General features: G+C 49.3%; 1 protein-coding gene across 2 annotated transcripts in view; it reads right to left on the bottom strand.

Moving 5' to 3' along the window:
* Window positions 1-16,263, bottom strand: part of KIF5C (kinesin family member 5C) — a 179,420-nt gene that overhangs the window by 16,014 nt on the left and 147,143 nt on the right. For both annotated transcript variants that reach the window (XM_007183036.2, XM_057551553.1), the window contains exons 19-25: window positions 15,477-15,586; window positions 13,518-13,619; window positions 13,072-13,132; window positions 8,360-8,431; window positions 5,314-5,418; window positions 3,174-3,390; window positions 1,928-2,041 (exon numbers count right to left, since the gene is read on the bottom strand). In XM_007183036.2, the coding sequence (XP_007183098.2) occupies window positions 1,935-2,041; window positions 3,174-3,390; window positions 5,314-5,418; window positions 8,360-8,431; window positions 13,072-13,132; window positions 13,518-13,619; window positions 15,477-15,586 (774 nt within the window). In that variant the 3' untranslated portion in view covers window positions 1,928-1,934. The remainder of the gene's footprint in view (window positions 1-1,927; window positions 2,042-3,173; window positions 3,391-5,313; window positions 5,419-8,359; window positions 8,432-13,071; window positions 13,133-13,517; window positions 13,620-15,476; window positions 15,587-16,263) is intronic.

The raw sequence follows: 16,263 nt of genomic DNA, 5'->3' as shown, positions 1-16,263 counted from the left end.
ATAGAGCGCTGGTTGCCCACCCAACCTCCATCTCCTTGTCCTAGGCAATAGAACTACTCTCGTCTGGGGCGGTGATGTGCCCAGCTACAGACTACCTCCTCCAGCCTCCCTTGAAGCTAGATGTGGCCAGGTGTTTCAATTCTGGCCAGAGGGATGCAGGCATCAGAGTTGGATGGGACTTCTGGGAAGGCTACTTAAAGGAAGCTGATTCAACTGTGAGAGCTGCTTTTGCCTCTCCCCAGCTTCCTCTCTGCTTGCTGAACATGCAACACACAGGCACGATAGCTAGAACTGCAGAAGTCATTTAGGTGACCTTGAGGAAGTCACTTAGGAGACCAGCAAGGAAGGTACTTGCTGAGGACAGTGAGTCTAAATTTAAGAGGCTATAGCTTCCTGTTGTCACTGTAGAGTTTTTCTACCAGCCACTGACAGACCACCCTCAAATGTCCTTTACGTGACAAAGAAATAAACGTCCATCCTGTATCAGCCACTTTAGGATATTTTAAGCTAGCAGGTCTCAAACTTAAGTGGCTAGCAAAATCACCTGGGGTACTTGGTAAAAATACAAAGGCTCTGGGCCTATGCTCCTTCAAGGAGCCTGGGCGTCTGGGTGTGCTAGATGATGCTGGCACCCACCAAAGTTCGAGAACTACTGCTTTAGGCTTTCTGTTCTAAGGCCCAATTTGTTCTTACAGTTCCCTTCAAGTGTCATCCCCAACACTGATAACGTGCAGTCAGAAGCAATTTTATAACATCCAGCTTTACTTTGTTTCTCATTGAAAGCAGAGATCGCATCTGAATAGGGTGGCCCACCACAGCCAAGATAATTCTGCATCCACCCTCCCAGGATACGGCAGAAGGTGGTGGGCACACTGCCCGCCCGTGGCCTGCCTCGACCTGTCCTGCTCCTTGACATGCTGCCTGGGGCAGGGCAGGTGAAAGTTCTCTGGGTGCAGTCACCAAGCTTCCTCCTTAGAACTTTTAGTCTGAGCCTTAGCAATATTGTCGTACCCCCTGAGTGGGGTCTCCAGCCCCTCATATTCACGTTCCTTACCTTGATGCAAAAAGGACTGGGTGAGGAACCACCACTCTCCTGAGTTGCCCCTGATCGCTGCGGCTTTGCTGCCAAGCTCACAAGCTTTCCTAGTGAGGACTAAGACTCCAAGGTCAACATTAGGAGCCACTTCCTCCCATCTATAGGTTACTGGCCCAAAGTCAGAGTTTCTCTAAGCAGAGTTTCCTGGCCACCTAGCTGTCTGCCCTGCCCAACCAGTAAACTCTTTATCTCAAGTACAAGAGGACAGGCTTGTGCACTCTCCTTCTCTTTTCTAAAGGACATCACTTTTTCCTTTGTGCTGGTACAGCAACGTCAGGCATGCGGAGTGTGGGAAGAGAAGTTTTCAGACCACCGTCTCAAAGAAAAAAGTGGTCTGGACCCACCTAGACATAAATCTGCACAATTCGTAAAGACTCCATTTGTTGAGTTCAGATAGTAATTATAAAAATGTGACTTTCTATTATCTGGCTCTTTCTTTATATTCAGTTCCTGAGACTTAAAGCAGTCACCCACATCTGCCTGCTCTGGGTAAAAGCAGCTGACAAACAGGTAATGCCCTTTTGGATGCCAGCTAGAGGGGAGTCCCGCAGACAAAAGAAAGCTCGGATGAATCATTCACCGCACCCTCCCCGTCCCTGGAGGGTCCCTGGGCACCAGGTGACCTTAGCTGGAAGACCCTGAGGCCCTAGACTGAGTTGAAGGCAGACCCAGGCCCCTGATAACCTGAAGCCCCAGGGCCGGTGCTGGGGTAGAGCTGCACTCTTTCCTCTCCACTGCAGGTCCACACACACATGGCTGAGAGCCAGGCAGAAGCAGGGAGATCCCCAGGGCTGCCCCGGACCGAAGCCACCCCTGACACTAAGGACTCACTTCGTGTTTATTTCTGGTAGTGAGTGGAGTTTGAAGAGCTGCCTCCTCCCCCTCGGATGGCGTGGACGGCCGTTGGAGACGATGCTGGGTAGTGTCCAGGGCGGATGGGCTTGGCTGTATCCAACCGACAGAAGAGAGAGAAGAGACATTCAGAAAGGACTTAAACAGCCGCGCCGAGATACCTCCAGGTCACGTGTGAAAACCAAGAGGCGCACTTTTTATCGACATTACAATTCTTATCAATCACCAGATCTTTCTGAAAGCGGGAGGTCTGCCCTCCGATTAGTACAGTTAGTTAATCCAACGCACCCAATGTTTAGGGGACAGAGAGACCTTGCGTATCAATTATTTCAATCCTTATCAAGGAAAATTAGAAGCAGAGGACTTTCAGTTTTATCTGAGGCAGATCCGTGGGTCCCAATGGGTTCCAACAGCATCTCCCTGAAACTGGATGCAGAATTCTGCCTGTGATGCATTTTAGGGGGAGAGGGTTCACAGTTTTCAGTAGATGGTCCAAGGGTATAAGACCCAATAAATGCAATGAACCACTAATCTAAGTTATGATCTTAAAACTAGAAAGATGAAGTTGCTGGTTTACATAACATCTGCACAGCAATATCCGATGAGAAATAATATTACGTGTTATTGGAGATGTTTCAATTTAAAAAAAGAAGAAGAAAAGAAAGAAAGAAAGAAAAAAGCTCTCTAGAGAACATCCTTAAATCCCTTCCTCTCTCACGGCACTATCCCAAGAACTATGACTCAACAGGCACACTCTCATTCTTTGCGTGGGTCCAAATCCAGGTCTTGAAGGGGCTGGATGTCCAGGCCCCCTGCACTCACTGATGCCAGGCCTGGCTCTCTCCAGAGTATTTCCAAGGCTGTGCTTGCAAGCAGCTTTCCCTGAGGCTTCTGGCTACACGTAGCTCCTTCATGGTTCTGCCGGGTGCAGAACAGAAGGGGCCTTCAGGCTTTCCTGAGCAAGCCATATATTCCGGTATTCCCGAGAAAGTATACCTCTGTCTGTTTACAGCCAAACACCTCTGCCTGCAGCCAGGGCTGGCCGCCTTCTCTGCTCAGCTCAATAGCTCTCACGATCACAAGGTCCCCCAGAATCTCTTTGTGTAAGGAAGCGCACGCCTGGGGGAGCCGGGAGGAGCCGGGAGGAGCCGGGCCGCCCCGCCCAGAGCTTCCGGCCAGAGGAGCCCTCGCCTTCTATCAAGGGCCCGGGGGCGGGCACACGTACCGATCTGGGCCGAGTGGGCCCTCCTGGCCATGTTCTTGGCTCGCACAGCCTCCTTGATGCGGTCCACCTCCTGCTGGTAGCGCTTGCGGTCCCGCATGGCGTTCTCCTTGGCCTCCTTCAGCGCGCTCTCCAGCGCCTTGACGCGCTCGGCCGTGGCACGCAGGCGCTTCTCCAGCTTGGGCAGCTCACAGCGCAGGTCTGCGTTGTCCCGGACCAGCTGCGGCGGGAGGGAGAGGTGGGGAGTTACGGGACTGGGGGGGGTGGGGAGGCAGACCCACTGCGGGGGCTGAGAAGGTGACAGGAGAGCAGCTAGAACCACCACCCGCGCGCCCCACCAGGGTCGTCTTGGAGAGTCCGTAGGGCCATAAATGGTGGGACCAACGGGAATAAAAGTCCCATACCCTGAGGCTCCAATTTGCCAAACACAGGATTCACGGGTACGAGAAAGCGGGGAGGGGTGTACGATAGAATCAAAAGCCATTTCCAGCTGTAGGAAACTTTCAAGCTTGGGTGGGATTTACTGCCTCTTTTGTTTGAGGGGTGAGGAGGGGACTTGCCAGAGAAAATTGACTACTTAGACATTGGCATGTGAAAGATAAGAAATGTGAAGCCAGTTCAGACGCGCTCAGTGAAAGGCATTCATGTTCTAGAGCTCTCTGAAGGCCTCCTTCCAAGCCAGGACACATTGTCTACACCAGCACCGGGTTTGGACCCCACTTTGCAACATATCCAGAGACTAACGGGTAACTCAGGGATACTGCCCATTCCTTCATTACCTAAGACCCTCAGTTAAGAAGGAACAGGCTTGCCCTGGGTTAAGAATGGGCTCGAGCGCCAGATCTGTTACTGCCTGGCCATCTGACCAGGTGTGAGTCACTCAACCACTCTAAGTCTACATGCTACATAAATAGGATCATTGTGGGATTCCAAATGGATCAGGAAAAGTTTTGAGAATCTTAAGTGCTAAACAAAGGTTGAACTATAGCTGGGTCTACACCTGTTTTCTTTACTCCTGTATCCCCACCCAGCACCAGCTCCAGCGCCTGGCAGAGAGTAGGTTTTTAATAAATATTCATTGAATTCATGAATAAAATAATTAATGAATTTCAGAGCTCTATTTCAAGTTCCCCGGTAGTTTCTGCTTTTCTATTTCTCATCGACAATTTGCGTGAATGACTTCAACCATGTTGAATCTGTCATCCTCCCTTTGGGGAAAAATGCCATCATCATTAATGGTGAAGAGGATGTAACAAGTCAAAGAGAAATGACATCCCCTCGGCCACAGGGTCCAAAATGTTGGACCATTTTTATCAGATCCCAAATCTTGAGGATTTAGGGAAAACCGTCATGAACATTCCAGTACTTAAACAGAAAGGAGAGAAATAAGCTGCCTAAGTCACCGGTAGGTTTGGACATGGTTATTGCTCTCTGTCACTCTAGACAAACTCCAGGGTGTTGCAGGAGCCCAAGAGGATGCCCAAGAAGTAGGGCAACAGTGCAGAGAGGGGGCTGGTTCCGGCCCCAGTGCTCCCACGTGTGGGATGAAGCCAGTGGCTTCCTCGCCCAGTCTGCTTCCTCCTCTATAAAAAGAGGGAGCCTGACCCAGCTCGGTGGCATCCACTCTGCATTCTGTGGAGTCTTTGGGTCCACAGAGGGTCCTGAAAAGCATCACGGGAGACACTGAGGCCAGCTGGGGTTGGAGGCTGGGACGGGAGGCAGGATGAAAAGACACGACTGAACACCGTGTTCCCCAAGCCCCAGAGAGCTCACACTCAATTCCTTATATTTGGCTTCCATCAAAGAAAGTATTTTAGGACTTCCCTGGCGGTCCAGTGGTTAAGACTCTGCACTTCCACTGCAGGGGGTGCGGGTTCGATCCTTGGTCGGGGAACTAAGATCCTGCATGCCAGGCGGCGCGACCAAAAAATAAAATAAAAAAAAAAAGAAGGTATTTTCTATACAAGGGAAGTCACGGAAGACTAAAAGAGTTCCAGGTCCCTTCCAGCACTGATGTTCCCTAGTGATGTACTGTCCTTTTACCTTCTGTATCAGAGTCACCTCCCTCACTAGGGCCGAATCCAGTGGGGCTTCTCTCCAGGAGAGAAAGAGAAGCAGGAGGAAGATGACGCAACCCTCCTACCTGTTTGTGGACCTTAGTGAGCTGCTCCAGGTTATTCTCCAGGAAGGAAATTTTCTGCTTCTGGGCAGCGCTGCCTCCTCCCTCGTCGCTGTCCAGCTCTACACTCTGCATCAACACCAAGGGGTCAGCGGGACAGGCCTCCACACTGCCCACCCCCGGTCGCAACATCATGTGGATGAGCCATTCGAAAGAAAACCCCCAATCTTACTAAAGGTTATTCTGAAAGTGAAAATGAAGAGTGGTTCTAAAAGTTTAGACTCGACCTTCTTCCCAATTAATTTCCTTGATCGGTACCAAAAGTGTTTTTCTTTGGACAGCTGACAAAAAAACTTCAAATCTTTTTTTGAGGGATTCAGATTAGATACAGCTCTCTTTGTGAAATATACCTCTCCCTTGCATGCAGGTAAATAGAGGCTTTTCTTTTCAAAAGGAAGTGTTCCAAAACTCATTAAGAGGAACTAGTGTGAAAACATAAGCCCAACAGGACAGGAATAAAGATGCAGATGTAGAGAATGGACTTGAGGACACGGGGAGGGGGAAGGGGAAGCTGGGATGAAGTGAGAGAGTGGCATGGACATAAATATACTACCAAAAGTAAAATAGATAGCTAGTGGGAAGCAGACGCATAGCACAGGGAGATCAGCTTGGTGCTTTGTGACCACCTAGAGGGGTGGGATAGGGAGGGTGGGAGGGAGAGGCAAGAGGGAGGGGATATGGGGATATATGTATACGTATAGCTGATTCACTTTTTTATACAGCAGCAACTAACACAACAATGTAAAGCAATTATACTCCAATAAAGATGTTTAAAAAAAAAAAAAAAACATAAGCCCAAGACCCAAATTTCATTTCAAACATCACAAGTGAGATAACAAGTCATCAAGCTGTGGGAAAGTGTCTGTGGTCCCACTGGGAAGTCTCAATGGCCTCTGCTTGTCCCTTCAGCTTCCAATTCCATGAAATTACTTAATGAACCCATCTCAGACTAGTCACAGCATCTGCGTGCTGTGCTGGACCAACTCTCGAAATTTATCAGATCTTGAGATTGATAAAAACACTGTTCTCCCAGCACTGCCACGCTGAGTGGCCAGATAAGTTGGGAAATACATGTAGAAACGCATCCTGGAGCCCAAAAATGGCAAAGCACGCTTGCTTTGTCTCATTATAGAAGAGATCATCACCCTTCTCTTTCTGATACGTGATGTCTATATGAGCATCTCAAACCTGTCTCTTTGATCTAAACCCGGGGTTCTCAAACCCAGAAGAGGATTTGTTAAAACTCCGATTGCTGGGCCCTACCCTCGTCTCTGAGTCAGTGGATCCAGGGTGGGTCTGAGAATTTGCACCTCTAGCAAGTTCCCAGGTGACGCTAGTGCTGCTGGCCAGGTGGCCACACTTTGAGAACCACTGGTCTAGGAATAGGTTCTTCCTAGAGAGTTTTATATCGTGAAGTCAGGGAAGTCTGATCTCAAGCTCTGCACCCTCCTCGGAACACCTCCTCCCTCCAACTGAGCCTTTTTGGTTCTTGTCATAACCTCTCCAGTCTCTTGTCTCCATCACCTCTGCTCTGGCCTCTCTCTGCTCCCTGGTCCAGGTCCTCCAGTCATTTCTATTTTGATGATGGTGATCACTACCTACCTGCCTGACCAGTGCCACCTTGAGACCTCCCATCATTCTCCACCCTCTTTCCTTGTTTTTATTTCCAGGCCTCCAAACTCACTAGAATCGTGCTGTCAGGTGCCACGACAAATCCGTGTTCTGACCCTCAGCTGGACACTCTCACCACTGCTCCTTTTGTTCATCCCCAGCAAATCCCCCACAGCTGCCTGAGCCTCCTCTAGTCTCTCTGGGCTCCCCATTCTCTTCCTTCTTCCCCATTGAGGACCTTCTTCTCCACATTAACTGAGAAAGTCAAAGTCTTCAGATGCATCTCTTCCCACTGTCATGTATTTCCCTACGAATGTCTCCATATTGGCTTCTCCACGTCTCCTCTCTGGGAAAGTGGGCCCTTTCCATCTACCAAGCCTAATACATTCCCCTATACTGTCAATTCTGTCTTCTCAGATCCGACTCCATCGGTCACCTCCTCTTTTTTTTAATAATATATTTCATCCCTTTTCCTTGGCTCCTTCACACAGACCCCCATGCACACACTTTTCTTAAATATACCTTCCGTCCATCCTGTCATACCTCTGGGTATGCCCACTTCTCCTCATCCATCACTTTCAAATATCTTTAAAGCGTAGCCCCCTTGCTGTTTCCACCTCCCCCTCCCCCCTCCTGAAACCTCTGCCAGTTGCTCTGGGGGTTCACCGTTCAGTGACTCCCAAGATCACTGTCACTGTGTGTGGCACAAGGACCAAAGAAGCTCAGACTCAGGAGTCACACAGACCTGGATTATAATCCCATCTCTGGCTCTCCCCAGCTGCGTGATCTCGGGAGGTCACGTAACCTCTGAGCCCATCTCCACAGCTGCAAAACAGAACACTAAGAACCACTTACATGGCTCCTGGGGAGAGCAAACAAGACGCCGGATGTTAAAGTGCTTCGTACACTCTGACCTGGCCCCTCATGGCCTCTTAACAAGCAAATATGAGGCTCTAGCCCCTGACTTCCACGTTCCTGACATCGTTCACCAGGCTTCAGGGCCACGCTGTCTGATGAGACCCCTCTGGGTTTTCCCTGCATCACTCAGAGGTTTTCACACTGCTGCCAGATAGATATGTGTTCGTTTGAAAGGATATTGGGTTGGCCAAAAAAGTTCGTTCGGGTTTTTCCATAAAATGTTACGGGAAAAACCCGAACGAACTTCTCTGGCCAACCCAATAACTTCCTTTTACTAAGAAGGAAAAATCAGATGGAAAAACGTTCCCAAGTAATTTTTCCCCCTCCAGCACATTCTTTTAATCACATTTTCTGGCATGAAGCAATTAATTTTTAAGCATAACCAGCCCCGATTTAAGCAAGTGATACTTCAACTGAAAATGATTCATTCTGGCCAACTTTTCTTTTCTTCTCAGTCCCATTCACACAAACTAGAACTCACTTTTTTAACCCGGGCAGTCAGATCCTGGACGAAGAGTTTACGGAGGTTGTGCAGAGTCTGTAGTTCCCGAGACTGGAAGAGAAGATTGTTAAAATGCCACTGAAATGAGGGAACACGCTGAATTCATGACACAGCTGGCACCAGACCATCAACCCGAGACATCTCCATAAATGTCTGTAAGCCAACCATCGAGGCCATGGGGCTCCCCGCTTCCTCCGACCTGCCCACCACTCACATCCTCCCCCTCCACCTGGCATCTTCCCAGGGGCACCCCAAGGTTCAGAGACTGGGAACTCAAACAATGAAGTGTAAACTAGAACAAAGCCTGCTCGCTTGCTGTGTTTCAAATAGAACCTTTTTTTCCCTTCAACCACAAAAATTCAAAAGTTTTCTCATAAAAATTCCTGGAGGGCTGTGTTGTACCAGAATGGACTCTTTTTTTTCCTCTAACTTATTGTGTACATGTTACACAAAATGCCAACAAATTTAAATGAAAAGTTAGCCACCGTTTCTCCCGCCCTAACTGACCGACATTTTTCATGTTTCCACACCCCTCTGGCCGTGGTCCATATGCTCCTTCGCTTTACATCACTGAGCTTATGGACTTTCCACCTGGGTGACCCTGGGCAACTTATCTAACCTTTCTGTGCCTCAGCTTTCTTATTTGTAACCTGAGGATAAAAATAGTAGTTACCTCATAGTTGCTGTTATCAAGCTTCAATGAGATGATCCTTATAAAACTCTTACAACCGTTTCTGGCACATAGTAAGCATTCAATAAATATTAGCTAGTGTTAATGTATTGATGCCTCATATCTGACAGCCATTTCTTCATCAGACTTTTACTGCTTCCTTTGGTTGCTGTTATAACTTTCATGAAATTAACTTCTTGGGGGCATTTTTTTTCTTCATTTTGGAGTCTTTTCTACTAATGAACCCTTAGGAATTAGATTGCTAAGACAAAGGTCTAAGTCAAATCTGGTGACCTCTGTTAACAAAATTGGAAAACCAAAATATTTCCTTCCATTTAAGTCTCCGTGTATTTACCACAGGACGTACGACTAGTTCCCTTAAAAATATTTTCCCATAAGGAGAGAAATACACTCGCATTTATGTTTTTCAATTTGTCTAAATTGACCTACTCTAACACAGAATGTCAAGGGATGGAGCTCACACAAGCTCACAGAAAAAAGGAAGAAACAGGCTCTAAAGCCATGGAAATAGTAAGTTTCTTGGAATAAAGGTTCTACGTTAATTTAAGGTCATATTACTGGGTCCAATTCCATAATTGTGTTGAAATAAAAAGCACCTGAAGTCAATTGCTTCCTCAGATGAGGCAAATTACTTTCTGCAGGAGGCCAAGCGGGCCTGCTGCTAGGAACGCCGTGCACGCGGTGTGTGCCCAGGGCTGAGCCACCGGCCGGCAGGTGCAGGGGGGCTGCGCCGAGCTCTCAGCGATGTAGCTGTGCCGCCTGTGCCCCTGCCCGAGGGAGCTCGGCCGTGGCCCCCTGCTCTGCGAGCTCTCTCTCCCGCTTCAGGGATTTCATTACTGATTGAACCATAATCACAGTAAATACTTTCCATGAAAAACGCCACCACCCCGCAGGGACATGAGAAGAGAAGACCCGGGTGTCTTGTCAAAGGGCCAGGCGATTCTTCCAGGCCGAGCACCAAATAATCCAGAGTCCGGAGTCTGGCGACTTTCTCTCATGATTGTTTGTTTTTAGGTAACTTCAATAAACAGTTTAGGAGGGGCAGTTCAAGACCTTGGAAACAGTTGATAAGTTGCACATGAATGCCTGCGTAACCCCATTTTGGCTTCCTGGGGCAATGAATTTTCCTCCATCGTATTCATTATCATTCCTTCACCCACCCCAATTCCTTTGCCTTGTGAAGTAAGTCACAAGCCTTTCCTGGCACGGACGCTGCCCTCTGTGTAAAAGCTCAGGGCTCAGCTTCCTGTCACAGGGGACAGCGAGGGTGGGACCAGAGAGGTGGGGACACAAGGCCCATCAACGCAGCAGGAGGAGAGGTCCAGCCCCAGAGCCCAAAGTGTCCTATTAAAGCCAGATGGCTGCCTGGGACCCCAGAGACGTCCCCACCAGCTGGTTGGCCTTTCCCAACGTCGCCCCCTGGAGTGGGCTTCACAGACCCCAACACCTGGGTGGCAGGTCCCACCCAGGCCCTGCCCAGACAGTCCAGGAGGCAGCGCAGGCCTAGAGCTAAGGAGGGCTCAGCAAGGGTCAGCCAAGGACAGCAGGCCTGCCCCTGAGGAACAATGACAGCTTGGGGAGGATGTGATGGAAGGATAAGTAAAAACACCCACGTCTGGAATGGCACAGACCACAGGGTTCCAGTTTGGGAATTGAAAGCGTGTGTGTGCGTGATGTGTGTGGATGGGCAGTGAGGGCTGCAGAGGGAACGTGGGAGGCTGTGTCAGTGGGTCCGTCCACGTGTGAGGGACCAAGTGTGTTGTGTGAGCATGTGTGTGTGGTAGGGGGGCTGGGGAGAATGGATGTGAGGGTGGGAACATAGGTGAGCGGGCTGGGCGGGGGGAGGCAGGAGAGGGAGAACCAGCGGAGGAGGCTAGTGAGGAAAATGTGTTGTCAAAAATGTATTCAGTGGACTTCCCTGGCGGTCCAGTGATTAGGGCTCCGTGCTTCCACTGCAGGGGACATGGGTTCGATCCCTGGTCAGGGAACTAAGATCCCACAAGCCGCTCGGTGCGGCCAAAACAAAACAAAACAGAAAAACATTCGAAAGGGCAAAAGAACATGCTCATGAGTGAGTGTGAAAGACAGAAAGCTTGTGAGTCTGGGAGAGTCAGCACGTGGGGTGTGTGTGAGTGGGCGTGACGGAGGGTGTGAGAGTGAATGAGCAAAAGTGTGAGTGTGCCAGTGAGAAAGTGTGGATGGTCACTAATGAGTGTGAATGTGTGTGTCAGCATGTTATGGGGTGTGCTGGGTGAGTAAGAACTTGTGAGTGGATGAACACAGGCATGAGGACGTGAATGTGAGGGCCTGTGGGTGTGAGTGTGTGTGAAGATGTGCGTGAGAAAGAATAAGTGATTGTGCCCGAGTGTGGGTGAGTCCGTGAGAGAGAGAGGTGAAGAGTGAGCTTCTGGGTGTGGGCGTGGAAGGTGTGTATACTGGGTGAGAGTGTGCACGAGAGAGTGCAAGGGTGTAAAGGAAGAAGAGATACTGAAATATTGATCTCTGGCTGGTGGGAATACAGTAACATTTTAATGTTCAATATATTTCTGAATTGCTATAATTATCTATGATTATGGGTACCACTTCTCCAGGAAAACAGACGCGGAGGAAGCAACTTCATGGCTTCATTTCCGTTTCCCCTCCAGCGGCCCTGTCCACCGTCTTCTCCACCAGGCTCAAAAGGCCCAACTTCCTGTGAACAGTCATCCTACTTCTGTCCTGAATGGCTTGTGCCCTCCGAGCCCACACCTGGCTTTGAGGAGCAGCTAACACTGGCCCAGGGGCCAGAGTGCAGCCTCGGGTCCAGCCCTGATCAACCACTTGCCTCCAGTCTGGGGTCACCGAGTTCTTGGATTCAGGCTCAGTCCCACATAAATTCACATGACATGGGGATGAAATCAAAATGCATGACTGTATCTAAACAACAGTTTCTCTCGGTTGCCATGTCACGTGAAATGACTCGACATGTTTTCACCAAATTGAGAGACTATTTGGGGTATCTGTCTTCAAACACAGGCTGCGTGGCATTTTGAAGGGCTCTTGAGAGCCCTCAGAGCCAGGCACCCCCCAGGGCCACTGAGACAGAAGTTGACCAGAGGAGACAGACCCAATGAAAGGACAGAGAAAACTAACCAGGATCTCAGATGGTGAGCCCTTCTTCCAAAGGGAAGTAGGTCTGTCACTCTTTCGCCCCAAACCCTGCAGGTCCCAAGGCCCTACCTGGCCTGCACTTCATCTGGCCTTGACCTCTCTGTGCCTACCTCCTGCCCTCCCCCCTTCTCTTGGTCACATACACATTGATCTCCCTGTTGTCCCCCAACATGCCTGCCATGGGCTGACCTCAGGGCCTTGGCACTGGCTGTTGCCTCTCCTGGAAGGCTCCTTCCCCGGACATCCCCATGGCTCCTTCTTTTACCTGCTTCAAGTTCCTGCTCAAATGTCACCTCCCAGTGGGGCCGCCCCAAACCAGTACCCCCTGCACTTTCTATAACCATCTAATGGAGGTCATGATCTACATCCTTATTTCTCACTGTCTGTCTCCCCCAGGTGAAAGACAGCTTCACAAGGGCCAGCATCTTAACTCTGTTTTGTACTGATGCAACTCAAGCACCTAAAAGCATGCCAGCCCTCAGTAGGTGCTCAAAAAATATCCATTGATTGTTGCATGGAAGTAAGTCAGAACATACAGAGGCTGTAAAATTGCAGGCACTGATTTGAGTTTAAATCTCAGTCAGGGCTCCATGGTTACAGTCTTAAGGATGGATGGATGGATGGATGGATGGATGGATGGATGGATGGATGGATGGATTGATGGTTAGTCACTCTGTTAAGACCTGGGGAATAAATTCTACAGCTCTCATGTTTCCACAGGAAGTTTTATGTTTAAAATGATATTCAAGAAAGGCATGCACAAATAAAATTTTAGAAGAAACAAATTCAAAAGATCATAAACCAATCTGGTCTTTGAGACTAAAATGAGTTGGAAAACATGTCAACATACCACTGTCTCCTCCAGCCCTTTGAGGTCCTCTCTGGCTTGTTCTCTTTTATCATTGAGCAATCTAAAAAACAAAAAGGAACTGTGAACCACCAAAGGGGCATCAGAGATTCTCACAGATACCATTTGCATCTGCAGATAAGTCAACAAAACAAACCAACTCACCCAAATGGCCATGGTCTGTTTTTAAATTGGCCTGACCTAACCTGAATATTTGGGTATCTGAATCACCAAAGTAGACTCTTTAAGACTTTGCAGGGCAGTGGGGGGACTTCCCTGGCAGTCCAGTGGTTAAGACTCTGTGCTTCCACTGCAGGGGGCACGGGTCCGGTCCCTGGTCCCTGGTCAGGGAACTAAGATCCCGCGTGCCGTGCAGTTGGCCAAAAAAAAAACAAACAAAACTTTGAGAGGATGAGAGAAAACAGAGGAAATATTTAAAGCACACTCACAAGAGCTTTTCCAGTTTCATTTCTCTCTCTTGGTCCTCTATTTTCAGCTTGTTATAATCAGAACTGAGCTTCTCCTGTTCCAGTTGCAGTTTCTGATTCAAACTGAAATGGAGAGGAAAAAGCAGTACATTCCACATCAGCCTGAAATTCTGAGTCATGCTGCTAAAGACGTGGTTCTGTTCTAACCCCATTAGCCCTGTGCAATAAAGGCGGCAATTCTGGAAGATTTGGAGGGATCAGAGAACAACCTCACAGCTTCCTCCCTGCCCAAGTGAAGACGAATTTCTGGGAACATCTAAGAGGCATGAAACATAAGGCTTTGAGAATGTATTTATAGTTGGCTTGCGCAAGAGCTTTGGGAGGGAAAATAATGAGATGGGAAAGGGGCCGATATTTTAAACCAGAAAAACAGAGCCCGGTAAGAATTCTGCTTTTCCGCCCTACAGATGGTACATACGCACTCCCAGAACCTTATTTGGCCACTTTGACCTTCCCTTCCCCTCTGGTCTTATGCTCCAAAAACATCCCCTAAATCCAAATCCCTAGCTGACATAGGGACAGTTCTGTTCTGTGAAGTCTTGGGGGTGAAAGGGGGCAGTGGTCAGAGAGGGGAAACACAAAGAAAGTCCAGGGGCTGTTGCAAAAAAGAAACTCACCATCCGGTTGGGGGTATTTGGTCACCATTTATATCAGCCCGGTCCTTATAAAACCTTTCATACGGCCATGCCTACATGACTGTTGACAACAGATGATACACTCTCCGAAGGAAAACCCATGTGAAACGCAAAGGCCAAGGAAATGTCCCCACTTGTCAACTCACTCAGAGACCCTCCATCTCTCTCACCTTCCTTCCCTCCCCTCCCCTTCCAGTTGAACAATCTGAGGGTGATTCATCAGCATAACAAATAAGAGTCACACTTAAAGGGGAAAGCTAGACATACGTGGGAGCATGGGGGTGGACCAAAAGAAGGGGAGAGGCGATGCTAAGTGCTTTCCTAGGTAGACTGTGCACAGAGCCCCATCACATCATTTACACGTTTGTTTTTAAAATGCAAATGTGCTGTGTGAGTAGCTCACGGACAATGAGAGAGAATGAAACTCCAACTCCAGTTTGATTTCTGTTTGGCAGTGTGACCCTAAGTAAATCATTTAATCTTGCTTCCCATATAGAAATGTTTCTTCATCTATAGAAACAGAGAGGAGGGAACCTTTAGTGTAGACCTGGGGTGGCTGGTAGGGGGAGGACAGGGGAGGAGGGTGTCAGTGGGTGGAAGTGTATTTCAATAAAATTGGTTTTCTTTGTTTTCCTATGTCTTTAATTTGGGGCATTTAAACACAGCCTGGGGACTTGTGTTGATGAGACGGGAAGGTGAGAGGAGTGGGGAGGGGTAATTACTTAGCAGGGGGCTCTTCAGCAGCTACAGCAGGAGAATGGCCTTGAGACCAGCTGCAATGCCCTCGAGCGCAGACACACACACACACACACAGCAGCACGGGTCCCTAAGGAGTGTGCCCCTGCGGGCAGGTGGCTCTGGGGCGTGCCGTGTTCAGGTATGTGTTGGGCTGAGGCAGCGGGAGCTGACTGTCTTCTCTGGAGCATTTCTTAACCCATCAGAAACCCTGAAGCAGAACCAATTCAGGTTTTTTGGGGGGTTTTTTCATCCTCTCCTAGGAACAGCATCCCCACCTTCTGAGGTATGTGTCTGCCCGGCTGAATCACCAACGTGCCCCTGCTCCGCGGGGACCAGGCAGGGCAGCTGGGCCGGCCTGCCACCTGCCCACCAGAGCCCCCGGAGGCTCGGCTCCAGGTGGGGAACAGACCGCAGAAGCATCACGTCCAGCTCGCTGAGGCACCAGGGCCAGAACCCAAGGTCTGTGGGGCGGGGAAAGCAGAGACCTCCAGGCTAGCTCAGGGGCCGTGCCCGCCCCAACGCCCCACGAGCCCCCGGGCCAACTCACTCCCGAATCTCATCGATGATTTTCTGCTTCTCCTCGATTTCATCTCGGAGTCTGGACAGCTGCTTCTGATGAGCTTCCCGGTGGCTCTCCATCTGTTGCTCCAGCGCCTTCTGCAACCCAGGCCGGGAGAAATGTATCAGCCGCTCGTTGGCTCTCAGCCGGCTCTGTGACAAAGCCCTTGCTCGCTATCTCCTACCCCATATCCCTCAGCTGTCAGATCCCCAAACCGGGGCCCTCAGAACCCACCGTGCTTTACAGGGACAACAAAACTCAAGGATCTGTTATAAAACTGAGCGGTCCCTACGGGCAAATTAGCCCATTCCATGAGTAAAGGGTCTCCCGCTGACCTTCTATAGCTCATCTGAGCCACACGGCTTCTCTCGCCAGGTCAGTCAGAGGGCATGGACCTCTTACCACCTGGGTGACCTCAGACAAGCCATGGAACCTGTGGGGGTTGCACTTCCTCACCGTGAAATATAGATAATTTCCTGGCCCTGCCCACTGCATGGATTTACAGTGATAGTCAAAGGAGACCTTTCCACCAAAGTGATGCAAACCCAGGAGAGGGGTTTGCCTAAAGCTAATCAAAAGTTCCACATTTTCTCCTATCTCATTGTATCCACCTAAAAATCTTATTTCCCAATCATCTTTCCCACTTTTCCTTTTCTGTTTAAAATGTGACCAAAAATAAAGATCTCTATGTTTAAGATGAAAGCTCAAATTTGGGCTGTTTCTTTAAAAGACAGAGGGGAGAGATGTTTCCTTCCGTTCAAAGAACGGGCGACCA

This window comes from Balaenoptera acutorostrata, chromosome 8 (assembly GCF_949987535.1).
Source record: "Balaenoptera acutorostrata chromosome 8, mBalAcu1.1, whole genome shotgun sequence".
NCBI lineage: Eukaryota > Metazoa > Chordata > Mammalia > Artiodactyla > Balaenopteridae > Balaenoptera > Balaenoptera acutorostrata.
This window is presented reverse-complemented; position numbering and strand designations above follow the sequence as displayed.